The 19,528-nt window shown below is 57.0% G+C and overlaps 10 protein-coding genes across 10 annotated transcripts; 5 read left to right on the plus strand and 5 right to left on the minus strand.

Annotated features, from left to right (window-relative positions):
• Positions 1 to 96: 96 nt before the first annotated feature.
• PHYSODRAFT_255479 (hypothetical protein) lies at positions 97 to 777 on the minus strand (the record flags this gene model as incomplete). The annotated part of the gene is made up of 1 exon (XM_009529755.1): positions 97 to 777. One exon carries the CDS (start codon positions 775 to 777, stop codon positions 97 to 99), a length of 681 nt encoding a protein of 226 aa, XP_009528050.1.
• A 1,239-nt stretch (positions 778 to 2,016) lies between these two features.
• On the plus strand, positions 2,017 to 3,415 carry PHYSODRAFT_315434 (hypothetical protein; the record flags this gene model as incomplete). The annotated part of the gene is made up of 4 exons (XM_009529756.1): positions 2,017 to 2,499; positions 2,607 to 2,693; positions 2,796 to 3,008; positions 3,113 to 3,415. The coding sequence occupies 4 exons, from the start codon at positions 2,017 to 2,019 to the stop codon at positions 3,413 to 3,415; spliced, it is 1,086 nt and encodes a 361-aa protein (XP_009528051.1).
• An 11-nt stretch (positions 3,416 to 3,426) lies between these two features.
• On the minus strand, positions 3,427 to 7,524 carry PHYSODRAFT_499651 (hypothetical protein; the record flags this gene model as incomplete). Its single annotated transcript, XM_009529757.1, has 5 exons — positions 3,427 to 3,864; positions 4,135 to 4,922; positions 5,340 to 5,501; positions 5,631 to 6,819; positions 6,889 to 7,524. The coding sequence occupies 5 exons, from the start codon at positions 7,522 to 7,524 to the stop codon at positions 3,427 to 3,429; spliced, it is 3,213 nt and encodes a 1,070-aa protein (XP_009528052.1).
• Positions 7,525 to 7,739: 215 nt separating this feature from the next.
• On the plus strand, positions 7,740 to 9,605 carry PHYSODRAFT_559527 (hypothetical protein; the record flags this gene model as incomplete). The annotated part of the gene is made up of 1 exon (XM_009529758.1): positions 7,740 to 9,605. One exon carries the CDS (start codon positions 7,740 to 7,742, stop codon positions 9,603 to 9,605), a length of 1,866 nt encoding a protein of 621 aa, XP_009528053.1.
• A 329-nt stretch (positions 9,606 to 9,934) lies between these two features.
• Positions 9,935 to 10,333, plus strand: PHYSODRAFT_301429 (hypothetical protein; the record flags this gene model as incomplete). Its single annotated transcript, XM_009529759.1, has 1 exon — positions 9,935 to 10,333. One exon carries the CDS (start codon positions 9,935 to 9,937, stop codon positions 10,331 to 10,333), a length of 399 nt encoding a protein of 132 aa, XP_009528054.1.
• Positions 10,334 to 11,333: 1,000 nt separating this feature from the next.
• Positions 11,334 to 12,548, plus strand: PHYSODRAFT_499480 (hypothetical protein; the record flags this gene model as incomplete). Its single annotated transcript, XM_009529760.1, has 1 exon — positions 11,334 to 12,548. The coding sequence occupies one exon, from the start codon at positions 11,334 to 11,336 to the stop codon at positions 12,546 to 12,548; it is 1,215 nt and encodes a 404-aa protein (XP_009528055.1).
• A 192-nt stretch (positions 12,549 to 12,740) lies between these two features.
• Positions 12,741 to 14,312, minus strand: PHYSODRAFT_346433 (hypothetical protein; the record flags this gene model as incomplete). Its single annotated transcript, XM_009529761.1, has 1 exon — positions 12,741 to 14,312. The coding sequence occupies one exon, from the start codon at positions 14,310 to 14,312 to the stop codon at positions 12,888 to 12,890; it is 1,425 nt and encodes a 474-aa protein (XP_009528056.1). The 3' UTR covers positions 12,741 to 12,887.
• Positions 14,313 to 14,510: 198 nt separating this feature from the next.
• Positions 14,511 to 16,391, plus strand: PHYSODRAFT_503292 (hypothetical protein; the record flags this gene model as incomplete). Its single annotated transcript, XM_009529762.1, has 1 exon — positions 14,511 to 16,391. One exon carries the CDS (start codon positions 14,511 to 14,513, stop codon positions 16,389 to 16,391), a length of 1,881 nt encoding a protein of 626 aa, XP_009528057.1.
• A 40-nt stretch (positions 16,392 to 16,431) lies between these two features.
• On the minus strand, positions 16,432 to 17,784 carry PHYSODRAFT_332719 (hypothetical protein; the record flags this gene model as incomplete). The annotated part of the gene is made up of 1 exon (XM_009529763.1): positions 16,432 to 17,784. One exon carries the CDS (start codon positions 17,782 to 17,784, stop codon positions 16,432 to 16,434), a length of 1,353 nt encoding a protein of 450 aa, XP_009528058.1.
• A 917-nt stretch (positions 17,785 to 18,701) lies between these two features.
• PHYSODRAFT_411651 (hypothetical protein) lies at positions 18,702 to 19,260 on the minus strand (the record flags this gene model as incomplete). Its single annotated transcript, XM_009529764.1, has 3 exons — positions 18,702 to 18,763; positions 18,882 to 19,065; positions 19,129 to 19,260. Coding segments are annotated over 3 exons (378 nt in total), but the record flags the coding sequence as incomplete, so codon positions are not given.
• Positions 19,261 to 19,528: the final 268 nt, after the last annotated feature.

Genomic DNA, 19,528 nt, shown 5'->3' on the forward strand with positions numbered 1-19,528 from the left:
TTGAGTTAGCGCTAAATAGTGGGGCCTGGTCGGCCGTTTCGGGGTCTAGATCATGAACGTCTGCAATAAAATAACGGCGTGGCCGGGCGTTTTCTCTCACTGGGCGAGCGCTGCGACCGCGCTGTGTCCGTCCTGGTAGCCGAAGGAGAAGCGGCGGCCTACTACGCCCACGCCCATGCTGACGCTCATGCTGCTGCGTCGCTTGGTGGTGGTGAACTGCTGGTCGTGGCGGCGCACCTCGCGCTGCATGGAGATGCTGCGCGAGAAGCCCATGGCGGCGCGGGTATTCTTGGCCGGCTCGGCGTCCACCTCGAAGAAGCGCGCGACGAGCGTGAGCAGCGGGCAGCCGCGCAGCTGGCAGGTCTGCAGCTCGATGGGGTTGCACAGGTTGAGGCGCATGGCCAGCTTGAGGAAGAACTGGTCGAGCTCGCTCGCGCGGGCCTCGAGCTTGTGCTGCGTGAGCAGCAGGTGCTTCTTGGGGAACTTGTCCTGCTCGAAGCCGGCGAGGAAGTGGCAGCGCTCGGTGCACGACTGGTGCGCGTCGGTCTCGGCTAGCGCCTTGCTGAGCTCGACCCACAGCGCGCGGATCTCGCGGTAGCGCTTGGCCACCTGCCAGCGCGCGCGGCCGCAGGCCACCTGCAGCAGGTAGAGCCACGTGCCGTCGGCCGAGAGGCGCAGCTCGCCCACCTTGACCTGCAGCGTGCTCAGGTCGGGCGGGCTCTGCGCGCTGGAGACGTCCATGGACATGCACTTGGATCGGGGCGCGGCGGTCACCATGGCGGAGATGCGATCGATCAACGGAGGAGCTCTGCGCTGCAGCGAGCGAATTGGGGAATGAGCCGCCGCGTCCGCTCGCCGGCCTGACCTGAACCGAGCGAGTTCAAGTTAGTCAGCTCTACAGAAACGCAGAAAGAGGTGCAGCGACGGGCCGGATCGGCGGGATTGGTCAAAACCGGCTGGCAGTCGCAGCTGTGGGATGCGTCAGCGTCGATAGTGGACCCAAGTCAAAGCGGTGTCTGCGACTCGCAGGCTGGAAGTTCCAGCAAGCGGGCTCCTGTGATCGCCTCGCTCTCGCCGACACCTTCGAGGTCAATCCAGCGGGGATAGGCCGATACGGTCTCGCCGCGGCGTGGCTGTCCACCACGAGACCCCACCAAAATTGTGCCCACCGGATTGCGAGTCGCGCGTTTCAGCCAAAACAGATCGGTGCAAGTGTACTTTCGTTCGAGGGGTCCTGGATACTCGAGTCGCACTATTACTGCAGCGGGTCCCTCCCCGAATCAGGGCAAGAGAGACCAAGGCTTTCGGTCCAAGCGCGCCGTATTTGTTGTCAACCTCCGAGCTCCTCGCTTCAAGCTGGCGCGCTGGCCATCGGCACGGACGCCGCACACGCAGCGCTGCGGTCTCCGCAATGCAAGTGCTGGACAACCGCGAGCAGTCCAGCGCTGATAGCCTGGTATCGCCGAGAGCCAACGTGGCGGGCGGCGCTTCTGGCACTAACGTATTAGAGCGTGGCTCTATCTTTCTGGTCAGAACCCCTCCGGTGCCACGCGCGCGGCAACGCTGCCAGAGAGGGCCTCTACGGCTTCATCAGCTCCGTGGTCCGATCCCTAGGCCCTCGCCTGACCGACGTTACCCTCGCGGCCCAGCTGGGCTCTCGAACGCTTCAGCGGCTCCGATTGCTCACGCCTGATGCTGCTGGCCACCGCCAAGCGGACCATCATGGTCTCCATGCTGTCACTAACCCCATACATCTTTTAGAAAACCATACATCTTGATTACCTACGGTGAGTACATGTACTACTACCAGGTAGTATTTGGCTTGCAACCCCAGGTGCTCGCCGCTTGTTTCCGCAACAGGCTGTCTCCGTAGGTCTGACTGCAACAAGGAACCGCGTGGGCCAAACACGCCGAACCGTACTCGCTGTGGTCAACCGCGTCCACAATGTAGCCATGTCGCAATGACAGGTGTAGCCATTTATGCGCAGGAGCGACCATTGAAAGATTTGCTAGATCATGGCTGCGCTGCTGCAGGTCGCCGACCTCTTCGACGCGCAGGCCGCCGAGGCCCCGATCCACCGCCTCGTGGCTGTGCTCAATGCCCAGGCCGCGCAGATCCGCGAACTGCAGGAAGCGCTACGTGTTGTGCAGGCCACGCAGCGCCAGACGCAGGCCGGCTGCAGCGAGCTACGCGCCGCCGTGTCGCCGCTCCATCCGCGCGTGCAAGCGACGGAGAGCGACGTCGCTACGTTGCGACAATTCAAGGCTGTCGCCCAGCAGCAACTGCAAGCGATCCGCCTCCAGCTGGAGACCAAGGCCGACCGCCAGGAGCTCCAAGACGCGGAGATCCGAGCCAAAACGCGCTCGGAACAGACCGCCAAGGAGCTCCGCAGCGAGCTCGCCAGCCTGCAACTGGTGCAGTGTCTGCAGACCGAGCAGAGCGAGCTGCACGAGCGGTTGGAGACGGTTGACAGACGGTTGGCCGCCAAGATGGACAAGGTCTGTTTAACTTTTCACGTTGAAGTTGCAGCCGCCGAGTGCTTGTAATTGTAACCTGCTGGGGGCTGGTGATCATTGTGTGTTGTTAATACGTACGTATTATCCAGTCGGAATCTGCGCGGCTCGACGGCGTCTTGGTGCAGATCCACGGCTTCCGACCGCTGGCCGCGCAGCTGTCGGCGCAGATAGAAGAAGTGCGGACGCAGCAGAGCAAGCTCGAGCGCTCGGTCGCTCGTCTCGACGCCGCGAGCGACGAGCTGGAAGCGATCCGGCAACACGCGGACGAGCAGCAGCAGATGCTGGACGAGGCTGAAGATCGCCACCGACGAGCGGTGGTTCCGCAGATCCAGCGGCTCGATGACTCGACGGAGCAGTTGCAACAGGCGCTGGATCAAGCCAAAACGGCTGCGGCTACGAGCGAGGCGGCACTGCGCACGCTTTCGGCCAAGTTCCATTCGAGTGCTGCGGCTTTCGCCGCGCAGCTTGAGCAGCAGTATCATCACTTTGAGGTACGCGGAATCGAATTTTAAGATACAACTCGGATGTTTGCCGATCTAACGCTACGATATCCGTGTCGTTGATTCATAACTTACAGCAAATTATTGGCGAAAAGGCCCCACGACAAGAAGTTGACGCTCAATTCGCGGATTTGAGGCGTCAAGTGGCCACGAAAGCTCCGGATTCGGCGCACAAAACCCTCGCGTCGAGAGTTAAGGAGCTGCGCTCGCGGTGTGAGAAGTTGCAACAGCACGTCGAGCTTAGCACGCGCTTTTTGGACTGGTTCGCGCGGCGTGGGGAGGCGTACGAGCACAATTTAGAGCTCGTGGAAACCCAACTGGGTCGTCTAGCAATGACTTCGCATCCTCAGAGTCGTGAGCCGTTTGGCGGCCATGTCCGCTACCCACGATCGCCCTAGATACTATGCTGCTACTTAATGGAGCGGGTGATAAACTGCTGAAATAATTCGCGGAGGGAAGCTCGCTCTTGTTGCTGCTTCGATCGCGCCGCTGACTTCATTGCGTCTGCTGCTGGGGCCACAAACGTTTTCTCTGCGGGTCGAACGATCTGAGTTGACGGTGCTAGAGCAATGCTTGGCTCGATGAGTTTCTCCTCTGTCTGCTTGGTTAGTGCATCGAGTTCAGCTTGGCGTTGTTGCTGAACTTGGACTGTGACTCGTGACGCCCGTCGGATGTGGTGCTGCCCCGGTTTAAATGGCGCTGTGGGTTCTGGCTTATTGTCCAGGGAGGCGACAGGGACGAAGATGGATTCACGAGGCGTTGCTAGACGGTGGCGCGTGCTATTCGGATCAGCATTATCGCCTTCGACCTCAAGATTAGGAGAGTGAACGTCCGTGTCGGCGTGCTCCTGGTTTTGATTGTCATGGGCACTACCGAGCAACTCGGGTTTCTCTTCATCCAGTTTATAGGAGGCAACTGAAGGGACCACAATATTGGGAGAAGTGCCGTCCCTCCTGTTAATGGGGCGACGTGGTACAAGACTTCGTGGTATGGTCACGGCCGACGGAACCCGCACATTGATTAGTGTGCGTCCTGATGAGGGACGTCCGTGCACGCTCTCGTCTTCATCACGACATGGTGCGTTTTCATCGTCATACTCATCCACGGCCGGGGCCACATGAGGTCGAACACCGTCATAGATGATACGAAGCCGCTCCTGCTCCACTTCGAACAGCAACTCCGTGTAGTCCTTCTTCATTTTATCGCGATAAGGCCGATCACCCAGGCACACAGTGTCCCCGCAGCATCGGAACAGTTCGTCCATGGCTTCGACACAGGCGTTGGATGCCTGGTTGAGTTTCGAGAAGAGTGCGTCCCGCTCCTTCTCCTCGCGTAGCCGATGCGTGGAGATCGAGCGAAAGTGGCGGCGTGGATCACTTGCAAACATCTCGAAGTCCCACAACGATTTCATGACACGCTCTCGCCAAGACACGGTGGTTTGAACTCGCTCCCAGAGCTGTACCGCCATTGGAAACTTGTCGTATTCATCGGCTTGTGTGTATCTGAGCACCAGGTCCAGCTTGTTTTTCGGTGGCATGAGTAGATCGTTGAGCACGGAATCCAATCGACGCTGAAGATCCGCGCGGAGTGGCAGCGGTGCCTGACTGTGACTCGGATTTGGCTCGGATGTTGACGTCTCGGAGTGGTGGCCGGACTGAGGTCGGCCAGACTGAGGTCGACCAGGACTTGCTGATCCCAGCGGTCCGCCTCCAGCTGAGCTATCGGCGAAGTGCTTCTGGATGAGGACTTGCTGCGCTGCATCTTTGTCTAGCAACTTGCTGTGGCGGGCCATAGTAGCTGTCGACTGCCTCGTCAGCATGATGTTCAGAGCGGACTTGCGAGCCTCTGTAGCTCGAGAATCCTCGACTTGGTTTTTGGACGGTGACTCGAGTTGGGAGGCTTCCGCTTCTTCATCAGCTTCTCCATCACCTTCATTAGTCTCTGGAACAGCACAGCAATCCTGGCCTGAAAGCCAAATATTGCTATCGTCTCTGCTTAAAACTCCTCTGTTGCTGCCTTGGTGTTGCTGAGGACTTTGCAAAGGCGACGAAACTAAAGATTTCAATGGCGAGTGCAGTGGTGAAGGCGCGACGAGACTGTCTCGAGACGGCGAAGATGACGGGGAGCGACTGGTCCTTGGTAGTGAAAAGGAAGAACTCCGACGTCGACCCTGAAACGGTGAACCAGCGACGCCAACACCACGCGGCGATCCGAACCCGTCTTCAGATGGAGCACCCCAGCTTTCAGCGTTTCCCTCATCCACCCACCACGTTGTTTCGGAGACAGCGGCTGCGCTGTTTGCGTTGTTTGGACTGACAATACTTTTCTTTCGCTCAGGGCTTTGTTGGACCATTTGATCTGAGGGTACGGCTGAAGCAAGTCGCGCTCGCATGACAGATCGTCGAGCGTTTAGAGATCGGTAGAATTCCCGCAGTTGATCGGCTACATCCGTAGCTGACTCTGGAGCGGTGGGTACTTCTTCTACTCCCGAAGTCTTTTGCTCTTCCTCTTGGTTCGCTTCGTGTGGCGATCCACTGGTTTGAGGGGAGTTTGAGTCAACAGACCCAAGTTGGTTGACCACCTCGTCAAGATTTTGCTCTGGCAATGGCAAACCTGATTCTGGATCATAGTTCGGATAGTACTCGTGCCGAGACCATGGTATTTTCTGGGGAGACTGCGCAGACGCATCCTGTAAGAAGTCTCGATCATCATTCTCAGCGCATTCGGACGACAAATCCTCCATTGCTCGTTGCAGTGCCTCAAGCGCTGCAGCTCGCTGCTCGGCCTCGACGCCTGCTCGATAGTCACGAAGCTTTTCGTCGCGAACCTCGTGCCATCTTGCAATGTTGATCTCAGTTGCAGTCGTCGGCGCAGCTGTGGATGGACGTCGCGCCGACAGAGAATTGCGGAAAGTTCGTGCGAGCCGCCTCGCCACCACTGCTGGAGACGAAGACGGCCGTCGCGGTTGTAAGAGGTTTGCGACCGCTGCAAGCGCTGGCGGTAATGCCTTTGAGACATTGAAGAATCGGTGCAAGAGGGCCTCAAACGTGAGCTTCGGCAGTATCAAGGCCTTAGCACCTTCGGACGACTGGGCTGCGAGAGTTCGTGGCCAGCGTTCTGCGTTTCGAACCATGCCAAGCTCTCCTAGACACGCTGGAGCTGGAATAACAACACCGCCACTTGGAGGTGGACTGTTAGGTCCTGAAGGTGATTCTGAAGCGGTCGTAGAGGTCAAGGATCCGTCCATTACAACGATGAGCGAATCAATCTCCGTGTTTCGGACGCATAGAGTGTCGCCAGGGGCCAGCATCTGCCACCTTGCAGCTCTGCTCACTTCTAGAAGCTGCTCGATGCTCAGACTCTGCAGCAGCGGCGTCGTCAAAAGAGTCGCAACGAATGTGCGCAAGTGTCTAACGGTTTCTTCCCTGGACAGCGGAGGCTCGCTCCACAAGGGGTAATTCTCGCGGCTTCGGTGGTACAGGAACGCGGTCACGCGTTCTTGGATTTGAGTCAAGGTCTCGTCCGAAAGCTTTGCCGGCGTGACGGGTGCCGCCTGTAACGAGCGCATGCTTGCAGATCGACTGCCCTGCCAAGTCTTGGCAAGAAGTCGTTCCAGTGCCTGCAGCTTGAAGGCGTGTACTGACTTGACCTTGTCTGGCTCGGCCGTTTGCTGGTTCTGACTTCCACGACCTGGAGCTTCAGTGGGAGCACTCGCCGCCCGAGGGGACAGTGCGACATCAAGATCGCTCGGCCTGCGGCTCGTGATGCCCGCACTCTTCACCTTCCTGCGGAGCAATGGGTGCTTGTGAGGCACTTTCTTGATCACACAGAAGCCCGGCTTACTGACGCCGTGAACCTTGGCCATAGGTACACAGGGTTCGCTATCTGCCTGGTGAATACACTCCATCACTGCGCTGATCGTGACGTGCCGCCGTAGCTCCAGTTTATACAGTGAAGCTAACCGCACAGCCTGAGCTTCTTGGGGAAGAACGCCGTTGGCTTCACTGCGACGGACGAAAGCTCGCACCAAGTGATAAATCTCCTCACCCAAGGCCATCGCAGCTCGTCGTAGTCGACGATAAGCTCTGCGGGAATCCACGAAAGCTTGGGAGGAGCTGGAGGTGACGACGCAGTCGGCGCTTGGATCCGACGCAGCCATCAAGAGCATCTGCCGGAACTGATGCGGCTGACCGCGCATTTGCTGCATCAGTCGAGCCACGTGCTGCTCGAGCTGCTGGTGCCACGGCGCCTTCGGGTCGGGGGCTTCAGCGGGGACCTGCTCCTTGACGCCTCTGTCCTGCAGGATCCTCGCGACTTTCTCTCGGATGCTGGCCGGCATCTCGGCGGGCAGCAGCGCGTGGTCGCATTTGCGCTGATCCCGCACAGTCGTGACCATCCACGCCCCAGCCCCGTTGAGCGCGCGCTGCAGCGCCAGACTCGCCTTCTTGCCCGCATACTCCTCTCGATCCGCCTCCGAGATGTCAAACGCGGCAATCGGAGCCTCCATCGAGAGAGCGCTCTAGTGTTTGGTCTTACTGATGGCTACGCAGAAGATGGCAATCGTACACCAATATAGCAGGCACCACCGGAGTGACGGTCGGAAAGTTGCCTTTATGTGCCCCACTTCAACGACACAGAACATTACACACAAAATAGGTCAACACTTATGAGGAGGCCATCGCTCCCACGTCAGGACTGACCATTTAGCATTTGGGCTCCTCGATGGCACGTGCGTCCCCGTTGCACGCTCGCCCCGCCGGCCAGAGCAAGCGCCGCGCGTCCACCATAACGCCGCCCAATTCTCCTCGAAACGGGCCTCGCGTGGGCGCATTGGTGCTCTTCTCGGCCATTGGCCTCTACGCCTTGGGCTTCGTGGTCTGGGGCTTGAGTGTGAGCGGCTCCTTCAGCGTCGCACTGTCGTCCTCGGACTCGGACAATGGCGCGGACGTGCGACTGAGTCCGCTGCTGGTCAGGCAACTGAGGCGGCGACAGAGGGCAGAGAACGGCAATCAGATCGCCGACATCGCGACGGACACGCACTGGATGGAGCAGCTACTGGACGCCGGCAGCAGACCGCCGGACTTGCGCTGCGTGGGCTGGAGACAGACGGACAGTTGCGACCTCCAGGAGACAGAAGTGCCCACGAAGAACAGAGGCTGCGACCAGTTCGTGCGCGGCGGAGTGGGCGGCTATTGCCTCATGGAGGACGAGGCTACAGGCCAGCAGATCCAGGTCATGCACACGGCGTGTGATACGCTGCACTCGAGCGTGATGCTCAGTTGTCGACATGCCGGAGACTTTGTGGATTTCCAGTGGGAAGTGGCGAAATTGGCGGCGGCGATTAAACGGGAGAAGGAGGCGGAAGATAGCGGAGACAGTGCTGCTGGCTCGACTGCTGCGGCCCCGAAAGAGGGAATTGTGATGGTGATTTACCCCAAACTGCTTGTGAGCGCGTATGCATCGATTCGAGCGTTGCGTGCGGTGAATTGCACTCTTCCGGTGGAGTTGTGGTACATTGAGTCGGAAATGACATCTGGGGTCGCACTGCTGGATGATGTTCCCAAGAAACTGCAAGAAGCGTATGGCCCGCTGACACTGCACCCGATCACAGACCCGAGAGTAGCTGGCTTCAACTCGAAGGTGTACGCAATTACGCACACCGAGCTTGACCACGTGCTGTTTCTGGACGCAGACAACGTTCCTGTGAGGGACCCGAGCTATCTGTTCACGACGCCCGAGTTCAAGCAGACTGGTGCTGTCTTCTGGCCAGACTTCTGGCATCCAGCCCACACGATTTTCAACATCAACAACGATTCATTGTTGTGGGAGCTGCTGGGTATGGAGCATGTGGACATGTTCGAACAGGAGAGCGGCCAGCTAGTGATCGACAAGACACGGAGCTCAGCAGCCTTGCGGATGCTGGCGCTCTTCGCCTTCCACGACCCCAACCTCTTCTCGCGGTACAAGTTGGCGCACGGAGACAAGGACCTCTTCCGTCTCGCGTGGCTCAAGACCAAGACCCCGTTCCACATGGTCGCCAACCCGCCTGGAATTGCAGGCACAGTGCGCGGTACCAAGTTCTGCGGCATGTCGATGGTGCAGTTCGACACGGATGGGGAAGTGGTCTTCCTACACCGCAACGCGAAGAAGCTGACGGGCGGTCTGAGCGCAAGTTGCAAGCCCGACGAGAAGATTTGGACGCACCTGCAGCGCTTCCGGTATCGGGCTGCGTCTCCTCACGCGCTGGAGGTGGAGGCGGCCTTCGAGGCCTCCAAACCGACGCTACCGCCCCACGACAAGGTCGACAGTGGGCGCGTGTCCGTAGGAAACCTGAACATGCCGTACAAGTTCCTGCGCCAAAAGTACTCGGTCCAGATCTTCAACGGAGCCCCCGAGTTCGACGAGACCCAGTGGTGCTACGGCCAGTCGCAGCTCACGGCGCCCAGGTACAAGACCATTGCATGGGAAGACACGGCATTTCCACTGGTGGAGCGAGATCTACTGCAGTACGCGGGTGAAGCTGTGGCGCTGCTGCCGCCGTCGGCAGTGGAGCACATTGTGCAAAGCGACCGCGAGGAGGCAAGTTGAAGTGGCCGTGTAGGTGTTTTTAGCGTAAAATGTAGCTATTTATTCAATTTGTACCGCCCTCGTCTCAGCGGTAAGACCAATTTTGGCTGTGCTCAAAGTTCGGTGCTCTGCGTATCTGAATTCCCCTACCCGCTCTTATCACCGTACGACACCTGACCCATTTTGCATTTTTCGTGATGCCTCCGGCACCGCGGACATCGTCATGAGGCCCGCGCTATTACTCCGCGCCGCCAATGCTGCGCATGGAACAGAAGCCTCTAGCCAGGCGTCGCTCATCGTCCTCGTCACCCCGTTCTACTCCGCGTTCTACCTGCGTCAACCCGGCAGTCATGTACACGGGTATCGCGCTCTACTCCAGCTGCCTGCTCTTCTGGTGGCTCTTTATGCGCGGAGATGCCAACCGCTTGCAGGTCTCACGCTGGAGTAGTGTCGTTCTACCCAGCACCAATACAGAACTCTACGCGGAGAGCGCCACTACCGGCAGTTCACCTGCTGATGCGTTACTCGAGACTTTCGCGAGGGGCATCGGCGCGTCGACCCCGGAGCTGCTGGAGCTGCACAGGCGCCACCACATCCCGGACTACAAGTGCGTAGGGTGGAGACAGACGAGGGACTGTTCCCCTGACGGACCCAGAGAGTCCGCGAAAGATATGAACTGTGGAGGTATCGTCAACGCCGGAGCGTCGGGCTTCTGCCTATTGCGAGATGAAACCAGAAATGTTCGTTGAGGATGAGGGCTAACACTTTGCACAATCTTGCGTTCGCGTTTGACTCAAAACCGATCCCACCATCCATCCTACCAAAACACGACTAATAATACGAACGTACACACAGGTGCGCAACTTACCACGACAATTTCGAAGTCAGCAGTAAAAATCTTGTTCATGGCCTCAAATTAGTATCTATGACACCGAATTTTTTAAGCTCGGGAGAAAGTCTAACACACGCCAACAACGCCACCCGTGTCTTACACCTTCTTCATGGATTCTCTCTCTGTGCTACAGCCAATGGTTTAAATGCTGGTTACTCATCGCAACGTCGCGCATCCATCGAAATGCACGAAACTAAATCTGTGGTTGCCCGGCTCAAAAAGCCGCCTGTTCAGTTGCACCGGACAGAAAAAATGATCACGTCTCTTTGACATTGACCCATTTGGTCAGTTATCTTATCGTGGGCCGTTGCCATTAGGGAGTGAGCCGGGGCTTCCAGGCGTTGGACTCCGCTGGCAATGGTCTCGCTGTCAGCCATTCCCAAAGTCTCGTCGTAGCACGAAGAAGCCCTCGTGTTCGACTCACCTCTCGCACTATAGACCCCACGGCAAAAATGAAAGGCGTACCTGATGCAGCTGCAAAAACGCGAAGCTGGAAACATTTCCTGCTCGGTGCACTCCTCCTCAGCAACCTGCTCTACGTCGGCATGATCATTGCGCGATCGCCCAACACGCTACGAGCAGGCTTTCGAGCGGCCGAGTCCCGTCACGACAAGTCATCAGAGGAAGCTGATCAAGTCCAAACCAACTCGACACCTCCGTCACTACTACCCGATTTACCGCCCAACACAGTGAAGGCACGACGGCTTAAGTGTCTCGGATGGAGAGCTACAACATCTTGCAGTCCGGATGGAGATCGCATGCCGCAGAAAGACCGCAGCTGTACCAGCAAAGTATCCTACGGCTCATCAGGCTACTGCGAGGTCGAAGACGAGGATACACACGAACGGTTCCGGGTCATGAAGCGAACGTGCGCCAAGGCCAAAGCCGGATCCGTATTCCAATGCGCGGACGCTCCAGGTTTCGACAACTTCCGGGTGGAAGCAAAGGATGCGGTTGAAAAGGCCCTTGCTCCGGGGTTTGCGCTACCCAACGTGAACAGCAGTCAGCAGCACGCACGTCGAGGAATCGCTATGGTGGTTTACCCCAAGCTGGTTGCTAGCGCCTACGCTACCATTCGAACTCTTCGAGATGTGTTGGGGTGTCGACTACCGATTGAGATTTGGTTTCGACCCGATGAAATGCGTAAGTCCCCTGAGGGCCTCGAGCCGCTGACGAGTCTGAGCCGGAGCGATACTGGTGAAGGATTGACGTTCCGGGAGATCAACGACACCAAGGCTATTCGCTTCAACACCAAGATCTACGCCATCTACCACAGCACGTTTGATAAACTGCTGTTCCTAGACGCGGACAACGTGCCAGTCAAAGACCCCACGTACCTCTTTGAGACGCCGGAATTTGTCAAGACCGGGACGGTGTTCTGGCCAGACTATTGGCACCCTGGCAACACCATCTTCTACTTAAACGCGGACTCGTTGGTCTGGCAGCTGCTGGATATGCCGTTCGTCGACATGTTCGAGCAAGAAAGCGGCCAAATTCTGGTGGATAGAAGACGCCACGCTGCACCGCTGGAGCTGGTCAAATTCTACGGTTTCCATGAGCCCAACTACGTCAATCGCATGAAGCTCGCGTGGGGTGACAAGGATCTGTTCCGGTTTGCGTGGCTGAAGCTGAACATTCCCTTCCACATGATCCAGACGCCTCCGTCTGTTGCTGGGAGAATGTTCGGGGAGTCGTTCTGTGGCATGACCATGGCGCAACACGACGCGGGCGGTGAAGTTCTGTTCATGCATCGGAACCAGATGAAGCTGACGGGTACAGTCAGACCCGACCTCTCTGATGAGCTGAAGAACAGTGCGGACGAGTACCCAGACCCTGCGATGTGGTCAACGCTGGTGTCGTTCCGTGATAAATCTGCACGTTCGGACTACGTGATTCAGGCGCACACGGATCATCGATTCTCGAAGGAACGGCGCTGCTTCGGCCGGCAATTTCTGGACAAAAGCGCTCACTTTTACTCTCGCGCTGTTGAGGATTTAAGCTTCGCCGGGATCGAGACACATCTGAGAAGGTTTGCCATGGAAGCAGCGAACCACTTCGGTATCAGTAGTTAGAACTAGAACATGGGTTGTATGTCTAGTGTTTAGATTGCAGAACGTGTAAATATACTTGAGCGACAGTCTAGCTTTACTGTACTACTACTACTACTACCTTTTCTTGACGACATTATTCTAGTTCGATTTCATGAATTATCCAGCAACTCGCTGACGGATAGTGAGTGGCTGGTAGCAGACGAACAGCATCCACCGCGATTCTACGTACTTTGTTCTCCAAGTCAGCAAAGCTCAGATTGGTAAATGCTTGCGCCACAAAATGTGGGTCCCTCTCGAGCTTCCGCTTGCCAAAGCAGCTCTGCGACTTTGGAAATGCTGGCTCAGCTCTGTACGTGTCGATCACGTAGTGCTCGACTTCGAACGAGCGGTTGAAAGACAGCAGATGCGTCCAGATGACCGCCCATCGGCCACCGGCGCCTCTCTTTTCTTCAGACCTGCGAGTTTACCCGTGAGTTTGAACTGGTTGCGATGAAGAAAGAGCACGTTGCCCTCAAGGTCGTGCTGCGCCATCGTCATGCCACAGAACAGGTCGTCAATGATTTCCCCCGCCACTGCTGGTGGTGTCTGGGCCATGTGGAACGGGGCTTCAAGCTTGAGCCATGCGAATCTGAAGAGGTCTTTGTCACCGTGCGCCACCTTGAGCTCCTGGAAGAAGTTTGGCCGGTGAAACATGTAGAAGAACGCCAGCTTCATCGGTGCTGCATGTCGGCGACGGTCGATGAGCAGTTGCCCACTCTCCTGCTCAAACATGTCGGCGTACGGCATGTCCAGGAGCTCCCAGAGCATCGACTTCTCGTGGATGTTAAAGATCGTGTGGTTCGGGTGCCAATAGTCCGGCCAGATCACAGCACCCGTGCGCTCAAATTCACTGGAGTGGAAGAGTGAGCTGGGGTCCCGAACTGGGAAGTTATCGGCGTCGAGAAACAGCACGCGATCCAGAGTGCTGTGGTAGATGGAGTACACCTTCGCCCCGAATCCCATGGCGCGCGTGTCGTCGATCTTGTGGAAGCTTATCTGATCGTCAGAGTCGGCCAAGTGATGCAGCGGCGTGAGGGGACCGGGGAAGCTGTAGAGTTCTTGGGGGCAATACCACAACTGGATCGGCAATTTGCAACCTGATTCTCGAAGAGTACGAATCAGTGCAGATGCGCTCGCCACCAGCTTCGGATACACCACAATGACGATCCCATCTCTGGGTTTATCACTTCCACCCTCCACAACGTTCGGCAATGCGAAGCCTGGAACGAGCGCCTTCGCGACGGCCTTCCTCGCTTTCACCCGGAAGTCCACGAAGGCCAGCGCGTCGTCGCAGCGCAGACGGGAAGCAGGGAAGAGGCTTGAGCAGTGCCTCCTCATGACGCGGAAGTGCTCGCCGGTGCACGTGTCCTGCACCTCGCAGTAGCCGGCGTTGGAATTGTGCACCGTCCTCCCGCACGGCTGGTCTCGCTGCGGGTCTCGAGGCCCGAACGGGGTGCAGTCCAGCGTGGCACGCCAGCCAATGCAGCGCAAACTCCTCTCCATCGTGTCGCCCATTGGCAGAGCTATAAGTGTTCCCACCTGCGTCGAGTTTGAGTCGTTGGCGTCTGTGAGGGGGCTGCGGAACGGGGAGAGCGAGGCGCTGGACCACGCCAGCAGCAGCGCCGAGTACGAGGCCAGGCTCAGCAGCAGCAGGGAGAGCAGCCAGCGACCGGATGAAGAACGACGCGGTGTCGCTCCATTAGAACGAGCTGAGACTTTGGAGCGCGCAGAAGATCGCCATTCCATTCTGGTGCTGCAGTTACCGAGGCTGGCTACGTCTGACTCGATATGTAGCGCAGCCAATCACAAGATAGGTTAAATCTCCTGGTGCTCAACTCCTCATTGGCTGATGCACAGGCTACATAACCTTTATCATCGTCATTTCATTAGCCATAAAGCGATAGCGGTTAATTCTCTGCTGGACGATCGTCAGGCACTGCAATTATGGAAGGCTCCGCCCGACTCCGCGCGGGGCCCGCAGCTCCAGCTTCAGTCTCAATTGCCGCGTCGCAGTCTTCGCTTCTGCCCCATCACTCCAGACCCGTCTCTAGAGGATCCAGCCGCTGGCCGCGTCTGCTGCTCCTCTGCGGCGTGGTCTACGTCCTGGGCCTCGTGCTCTTCATCGCGTACAGCCGACCCACTGCTCATTCCAATGATCCGCCACCAGAGCAGGAGCCCGAGTCCTTCCAGTCTTCCTCCAGCTCCCAATCAGACGCCGCCGCGATTGAGCGGGCGGAGGAGCACGCACGCAACGTCAAGATGCTCCCACAGGGCGGAGACAAGCGCCGCGAGCTGCGCTGCGTCGGCTGGAGAGCCACCGACGGCTGCAGTCCGCACGGCCCGAGACTGCCGCATCTGGACAAGCCGTGCCACATGATGGTGTCGCCCGCGCAGTCAGGGTACTGCGAAGTGGAGGACCGGAAGACCAAGGAGAGGTTCCGCGTCATGCGACGATACTGCAAAAGCGTCCGACAGGAAGGACAGTTTCGGTGTTTTGACGCGCAGGATTTCGTCAATTTCCCCTTAGAAGCGAAGCAGGCGGTTAGTAAGGCGTTGGTGCCGGGTTTTAAGCTGCCTCACATGGAAGCTGATAGAGAGGGGACCAAGGGGATGGTCATGGTGGTGTATCCGAAGATGGTTCCGAGCGCCTACGCGTCGATTAGAGCGTTGAAGGAGATCTTGAAGTGTCAGCTGTCGATCGAGCTGTGGTACCGCAAGAAGGAGATGGAGGGGGTACCGGGGTCGATGGTGCCACTGCAGCAGCTTGCTCAGGTGAGTAGGGGGATTTCGTTCCACGAGATTGACGACAAGAAGGCGACGGGGTTTGGCGCCAAGGTGTTTGCGATTTATCACAGTTTCTTCGACAAGGTCTTGTTCCTGGACTCGGATAACGTTCCGGTGAGGGATCCGAGCTTTTTGTTCGACACGAAGGAGTTTGCCGAGACGGGGGCCGTCTTCTGGCCGGACTTTTGGCACCCGAGAAACACCATTTTCAACATCCACGGCCAGTCGTTGCTCTGGGAGCTGCTGGACCAGCGGTTTGTGAATATGTTCGAACAGGAGAGTGGGCAGCTGGTGATAGATCGACGACGCCACGCTGTGCCACTGGAGCTGGTGAAATTCTACACTTTTCACTCGCCAAATTTCTTCAAAACCTTCAAGTTGGTGCACGGCGACAAGGACCTTTTCCGATTGGCGTGGCTTAAGCTCAAGTCGCCGTTTCACATGGTCGATGTGCCACCTGCCGTCGCTGGTAAGGCATTTAACCACTCGTTCTGCGGCATGACCATGGTTCAGCATGATGCCAACGGCGAAGTGCTCTTTCTGCACCGTAACACTCGTAAACTCGTCGGTGAGCCCAAGCTGCAGCACGTGAAGCTTGAGGCGGTTGCTGCTCTCCGTGCGAAAGAAAAGTTGCAATTGACGCACCCTGGCGGGCGTACAAAACCTACGCAGCAAGAGATCGAAGAGGAGATACGAAATGGTGTCACGACGCCCTCGCCAACTCTAGACGCGCCTGAAGCTGATGGCTACCCCGATGCTATCTACTGGACGCACTTGCTCTCGTTCCGAAACACTTCCAGAAGGATACACTACAAGATTGACGTGCATCCTACCCTCGATGGATTCACGAAAGGCCAGACCTGTTACGGTGTGGCTGACATGCTGGAAAGGAACGACCACTTTTACTTCCAAGCATTTGAGAACTTGAGTTTTGGAGGACTGGAGACGCAGCTACGGCGGTTTGCGATGGAGGCTGCTCTGTTAGTTCGTGCCCATGCGAACGACACAGAACCTGCGGTGACACGAGACACTAGTGACTAAATTATGAATCGGGAATAAGCAGGATAATCTCGACTGGGTTTTAATTCCCAAGCTCTGTAGCTTCCTGGACGAAGTCTCGGAGTCGATCTTCAAGGTCGTGGTGTAATAATTCTGTCCACGACGTTAAGCGATAGTGCTCGGTTGTGAGTCTGTAGCACATCAGCAGTCCTGGAAATGCATCGCTGGTCCCGTATATACCAACGCGGTAGTTGTCCGCCAAGTAAGCGTATCGATCTGAGGCGTTGGATCGATGGAGTGCCAGCTGGTCGGGAAATACGAAGGACTGGAGGTGGGTCCACGTTCGAGTCTGGTCATCGCCGATTACTTTCTTGCCGTTGTGGTGCAGGAAGAGGACTTTTCCTTCGGGGTCGTGCTGGACCATTGTAATACCGCAAAACCCACCGTTGTTTAGTATGCCCGCGACTGCTGCAGGCGTCTCGATCATGTGGAATGAGGTGTTGGTCTTAAGCCACGCTATCCGGAAGAGGTCCTTGTCGCCGTGGACGAGTTTCAATTGCTGGAGGGGGTTCGGCTGGCGCAGCGCTAAGAATTGAAGTACTCTCAGGGCTGCTGCTGCTCTGCGTCGATCAATCAGCAGCTGGCCGCTCTCCTGCTCAAACATGTCCACGAAGGGCATATCCACCAGTTCCCAGAGCAGCGTCTCGTTGTGGATATTAAAGATCGTGTTGGCAGGGTGCCAAAAATCCGGCCAAAAGATCGCTCCACTTTCGATGAACTCTGGCGCCGTGAAGATGTATGTGGGGTCTTTGACAGGCGTGTTGTCGGCGTCTAGAAACAAAACTTGGTCGAGGTTCGAGTGGGCGAGAGCGAGGATCTTGGTGTTAAATCCGTCGACGTTTTCCCCGGAAATTCCATGCAGCGATATTGGTCCATATTCGTTTTCCAGTGACTGGAGCAACCGGTTGTTTGCGAGAGGGTTTGAACCCATTTCGTTCTCTAGAAACCAGAGCTCGACCGGCAGCGAGCAGTTGTACGAGCGCAACACTCGGATCGTGGCGTACACACTCGACAGCAGCTTCGGGTAAATGACCATGAGCACGCCGTTCTTCGCTTCTGTTGATCCTTGCACCTGGGGTTGGTCGTGCTCGGCTTTGATCGTATCTACGAGCATGTTCAACTGCGACGTGACTAGTGCGAAGTCTGCTGCTTGTGTGCAGTTGAACTCCACCTCGCTACGCAGTGATGAGCAATTCACCTGCATCGCTCGAACTTCTTCACCCGTAGCTTGATTTTGCAGCAAACAGTACCCCGACGCACCGGCCTTTATGCCCGTATCACAGCCCACGACTCGATTGAGGCCGCTGGGTGGTCCAAGTGTGCAGCCATCGGTTTCCCGCCATCCAAGACACGAAAACTCCGGGATGCTCAGCATGTCACTAGCAGAGATGTTTGGCCTTCGAGTTGGCCAATCGGTGGCGAGCGGACCGCCTCCAGCAATCTCGGGACGACTTGAGTGCACCGAAGAAATTGCTTTGGCGACAGACTCAAAACTTTTCGTCAATCTGGCCGGTGGTTGGCTGTCATTCTGGGGATCTACCAGAGGTTTCAGTCTGGAATTCGGCATTGCTGCTGCGTCGGAAACTGCATCGGTACCATGAGACTGACGTAGCTGAACCTGTTGATGGCCCCTTTTCAAGGGCTCTGGTCGTTGCGAGCCCATCCAGACGGAGAGTATCAATACGTGGCAGAACGCAAAGATCAGGAGCAATGGCTTGGCGACCCGGCGTCCTAACGGGGACTGGCGCATTGGGGCGCGTGGGAATTTGATGTTTGGTTGACGGCGAAACAGGACGATGGCAGAATAAAAGTGAGAGAGACCGTTGAGCCCCGTTGGGGTTGGCCAACCGCAGCAAGCTTGCATATCTTCCGCAACTGGTCATTCCACGCCTGTCGACTGTACATTTGCCGATCCGAATTTGCGATGTCAAATGATTTTTAGTCACTCTACAGTGTAGTGTCTACATGTAGGATTGAAATCCTTCGAAGCACGCGTGGAATCATCGGATATGCATGCTGTGGATGGTGTCGGGAACGGAACAAGCGGATACGAGCACGATTAAAGGGAAACGGCATGGAGCCATCCCTCCCAACTTTTTGTTCCGAGCTATGAAAGGAAACGTGACGCACAAAAGCGTTTGGATCGTCATCACTTTTGTCGTTATGTGAATTCACTGGATGCGTTACTGCAGCTGTTGATTATCCTGTGGAAGGATAATCGCTGACGCCAACGTCCGAACGGATAAAGGTTTGCAATGCAATGATTTACGTGTTCGCGTAGCCAAATTACACCTGCGCTAGTCTCAGTTTAGCTAGTCGGCGGCATAGTGTGGTGTCCGCATACGTCGAGTCTCCTTTGGCTGGCAGAGTCAGCAATGGTAGTCATGAGGGCCTTCCATTTACGTCGGTCTTGGGCAAGCAGTCGAAGTCTCTCCAAGTCTAAGCTGGTGCGGAGGCGGTAGCCACACCCACTAGCATCAAGGTCCGGGTCGAGGACGAGAGGCAGTGTGGTGCGGGGCCTACCTCTCCACTTGCTGCTGTCGGAGGAAGAGAAATACGCCTTCATCTGGATAAACGCCGGGATATCTTGTAGTCGCCGTAGAATGTGCCCGAGAAGCCCCCACCTCGCAGATGTGATCCGGTGACGGAGCGGCCGCTCGTCGCACGTTGCGTAGAGATCAGCGTTGGAGATGTGGTACGGGTAACGCACATTGAGGACAGACCGTAGCTGGCGACGGTGAAAGCTTTCGAGTCGGTGAAGCTCCGTTGGTGTAAGCGCCCAGGTCCCGCAGTTGTAGAGTAGTATCGGCAGTACGTAGCAGTTGTAGAGGCGAATTCGTGTCGTGTCTGTGATACGGTGCGATCTCAGCCAGACCGTCCAGAGCCGCCGAAGAGCAGCCGCAGCGAGTATTTTCCGACGCGATACATCATCGGCATCTCCGAGCAACGAGCCAAGCTTCCGCGTAGACCTCCATGCTCCTTCCACTGCACGAGCGTGGGGGTCGGCACTGGCAGGTGTCAGGCAGCGGCGGAGAATTGTGTGTTCCGTCTTTGCCGCGTTCATTTGAAGCGATCAGCGCGAATACTTCCGGGGCATGGGTCTGGATGAGCTCGACGAG

The sequence above is a fragment of the Phytophthora sojae genome, assembly GCF_000149755.1.
Source record: "Phytophthora sojae unplaced genomic scaffold PHYSOscaffold_4, whole genome shotgun sequence".
NCBI classification, from domain to species: Eukaryota; Oomycota; class Peronosporomycetes; order Peronosporales; family Peronosporaceae; genus Phytophthora; species Phytophthora sojae.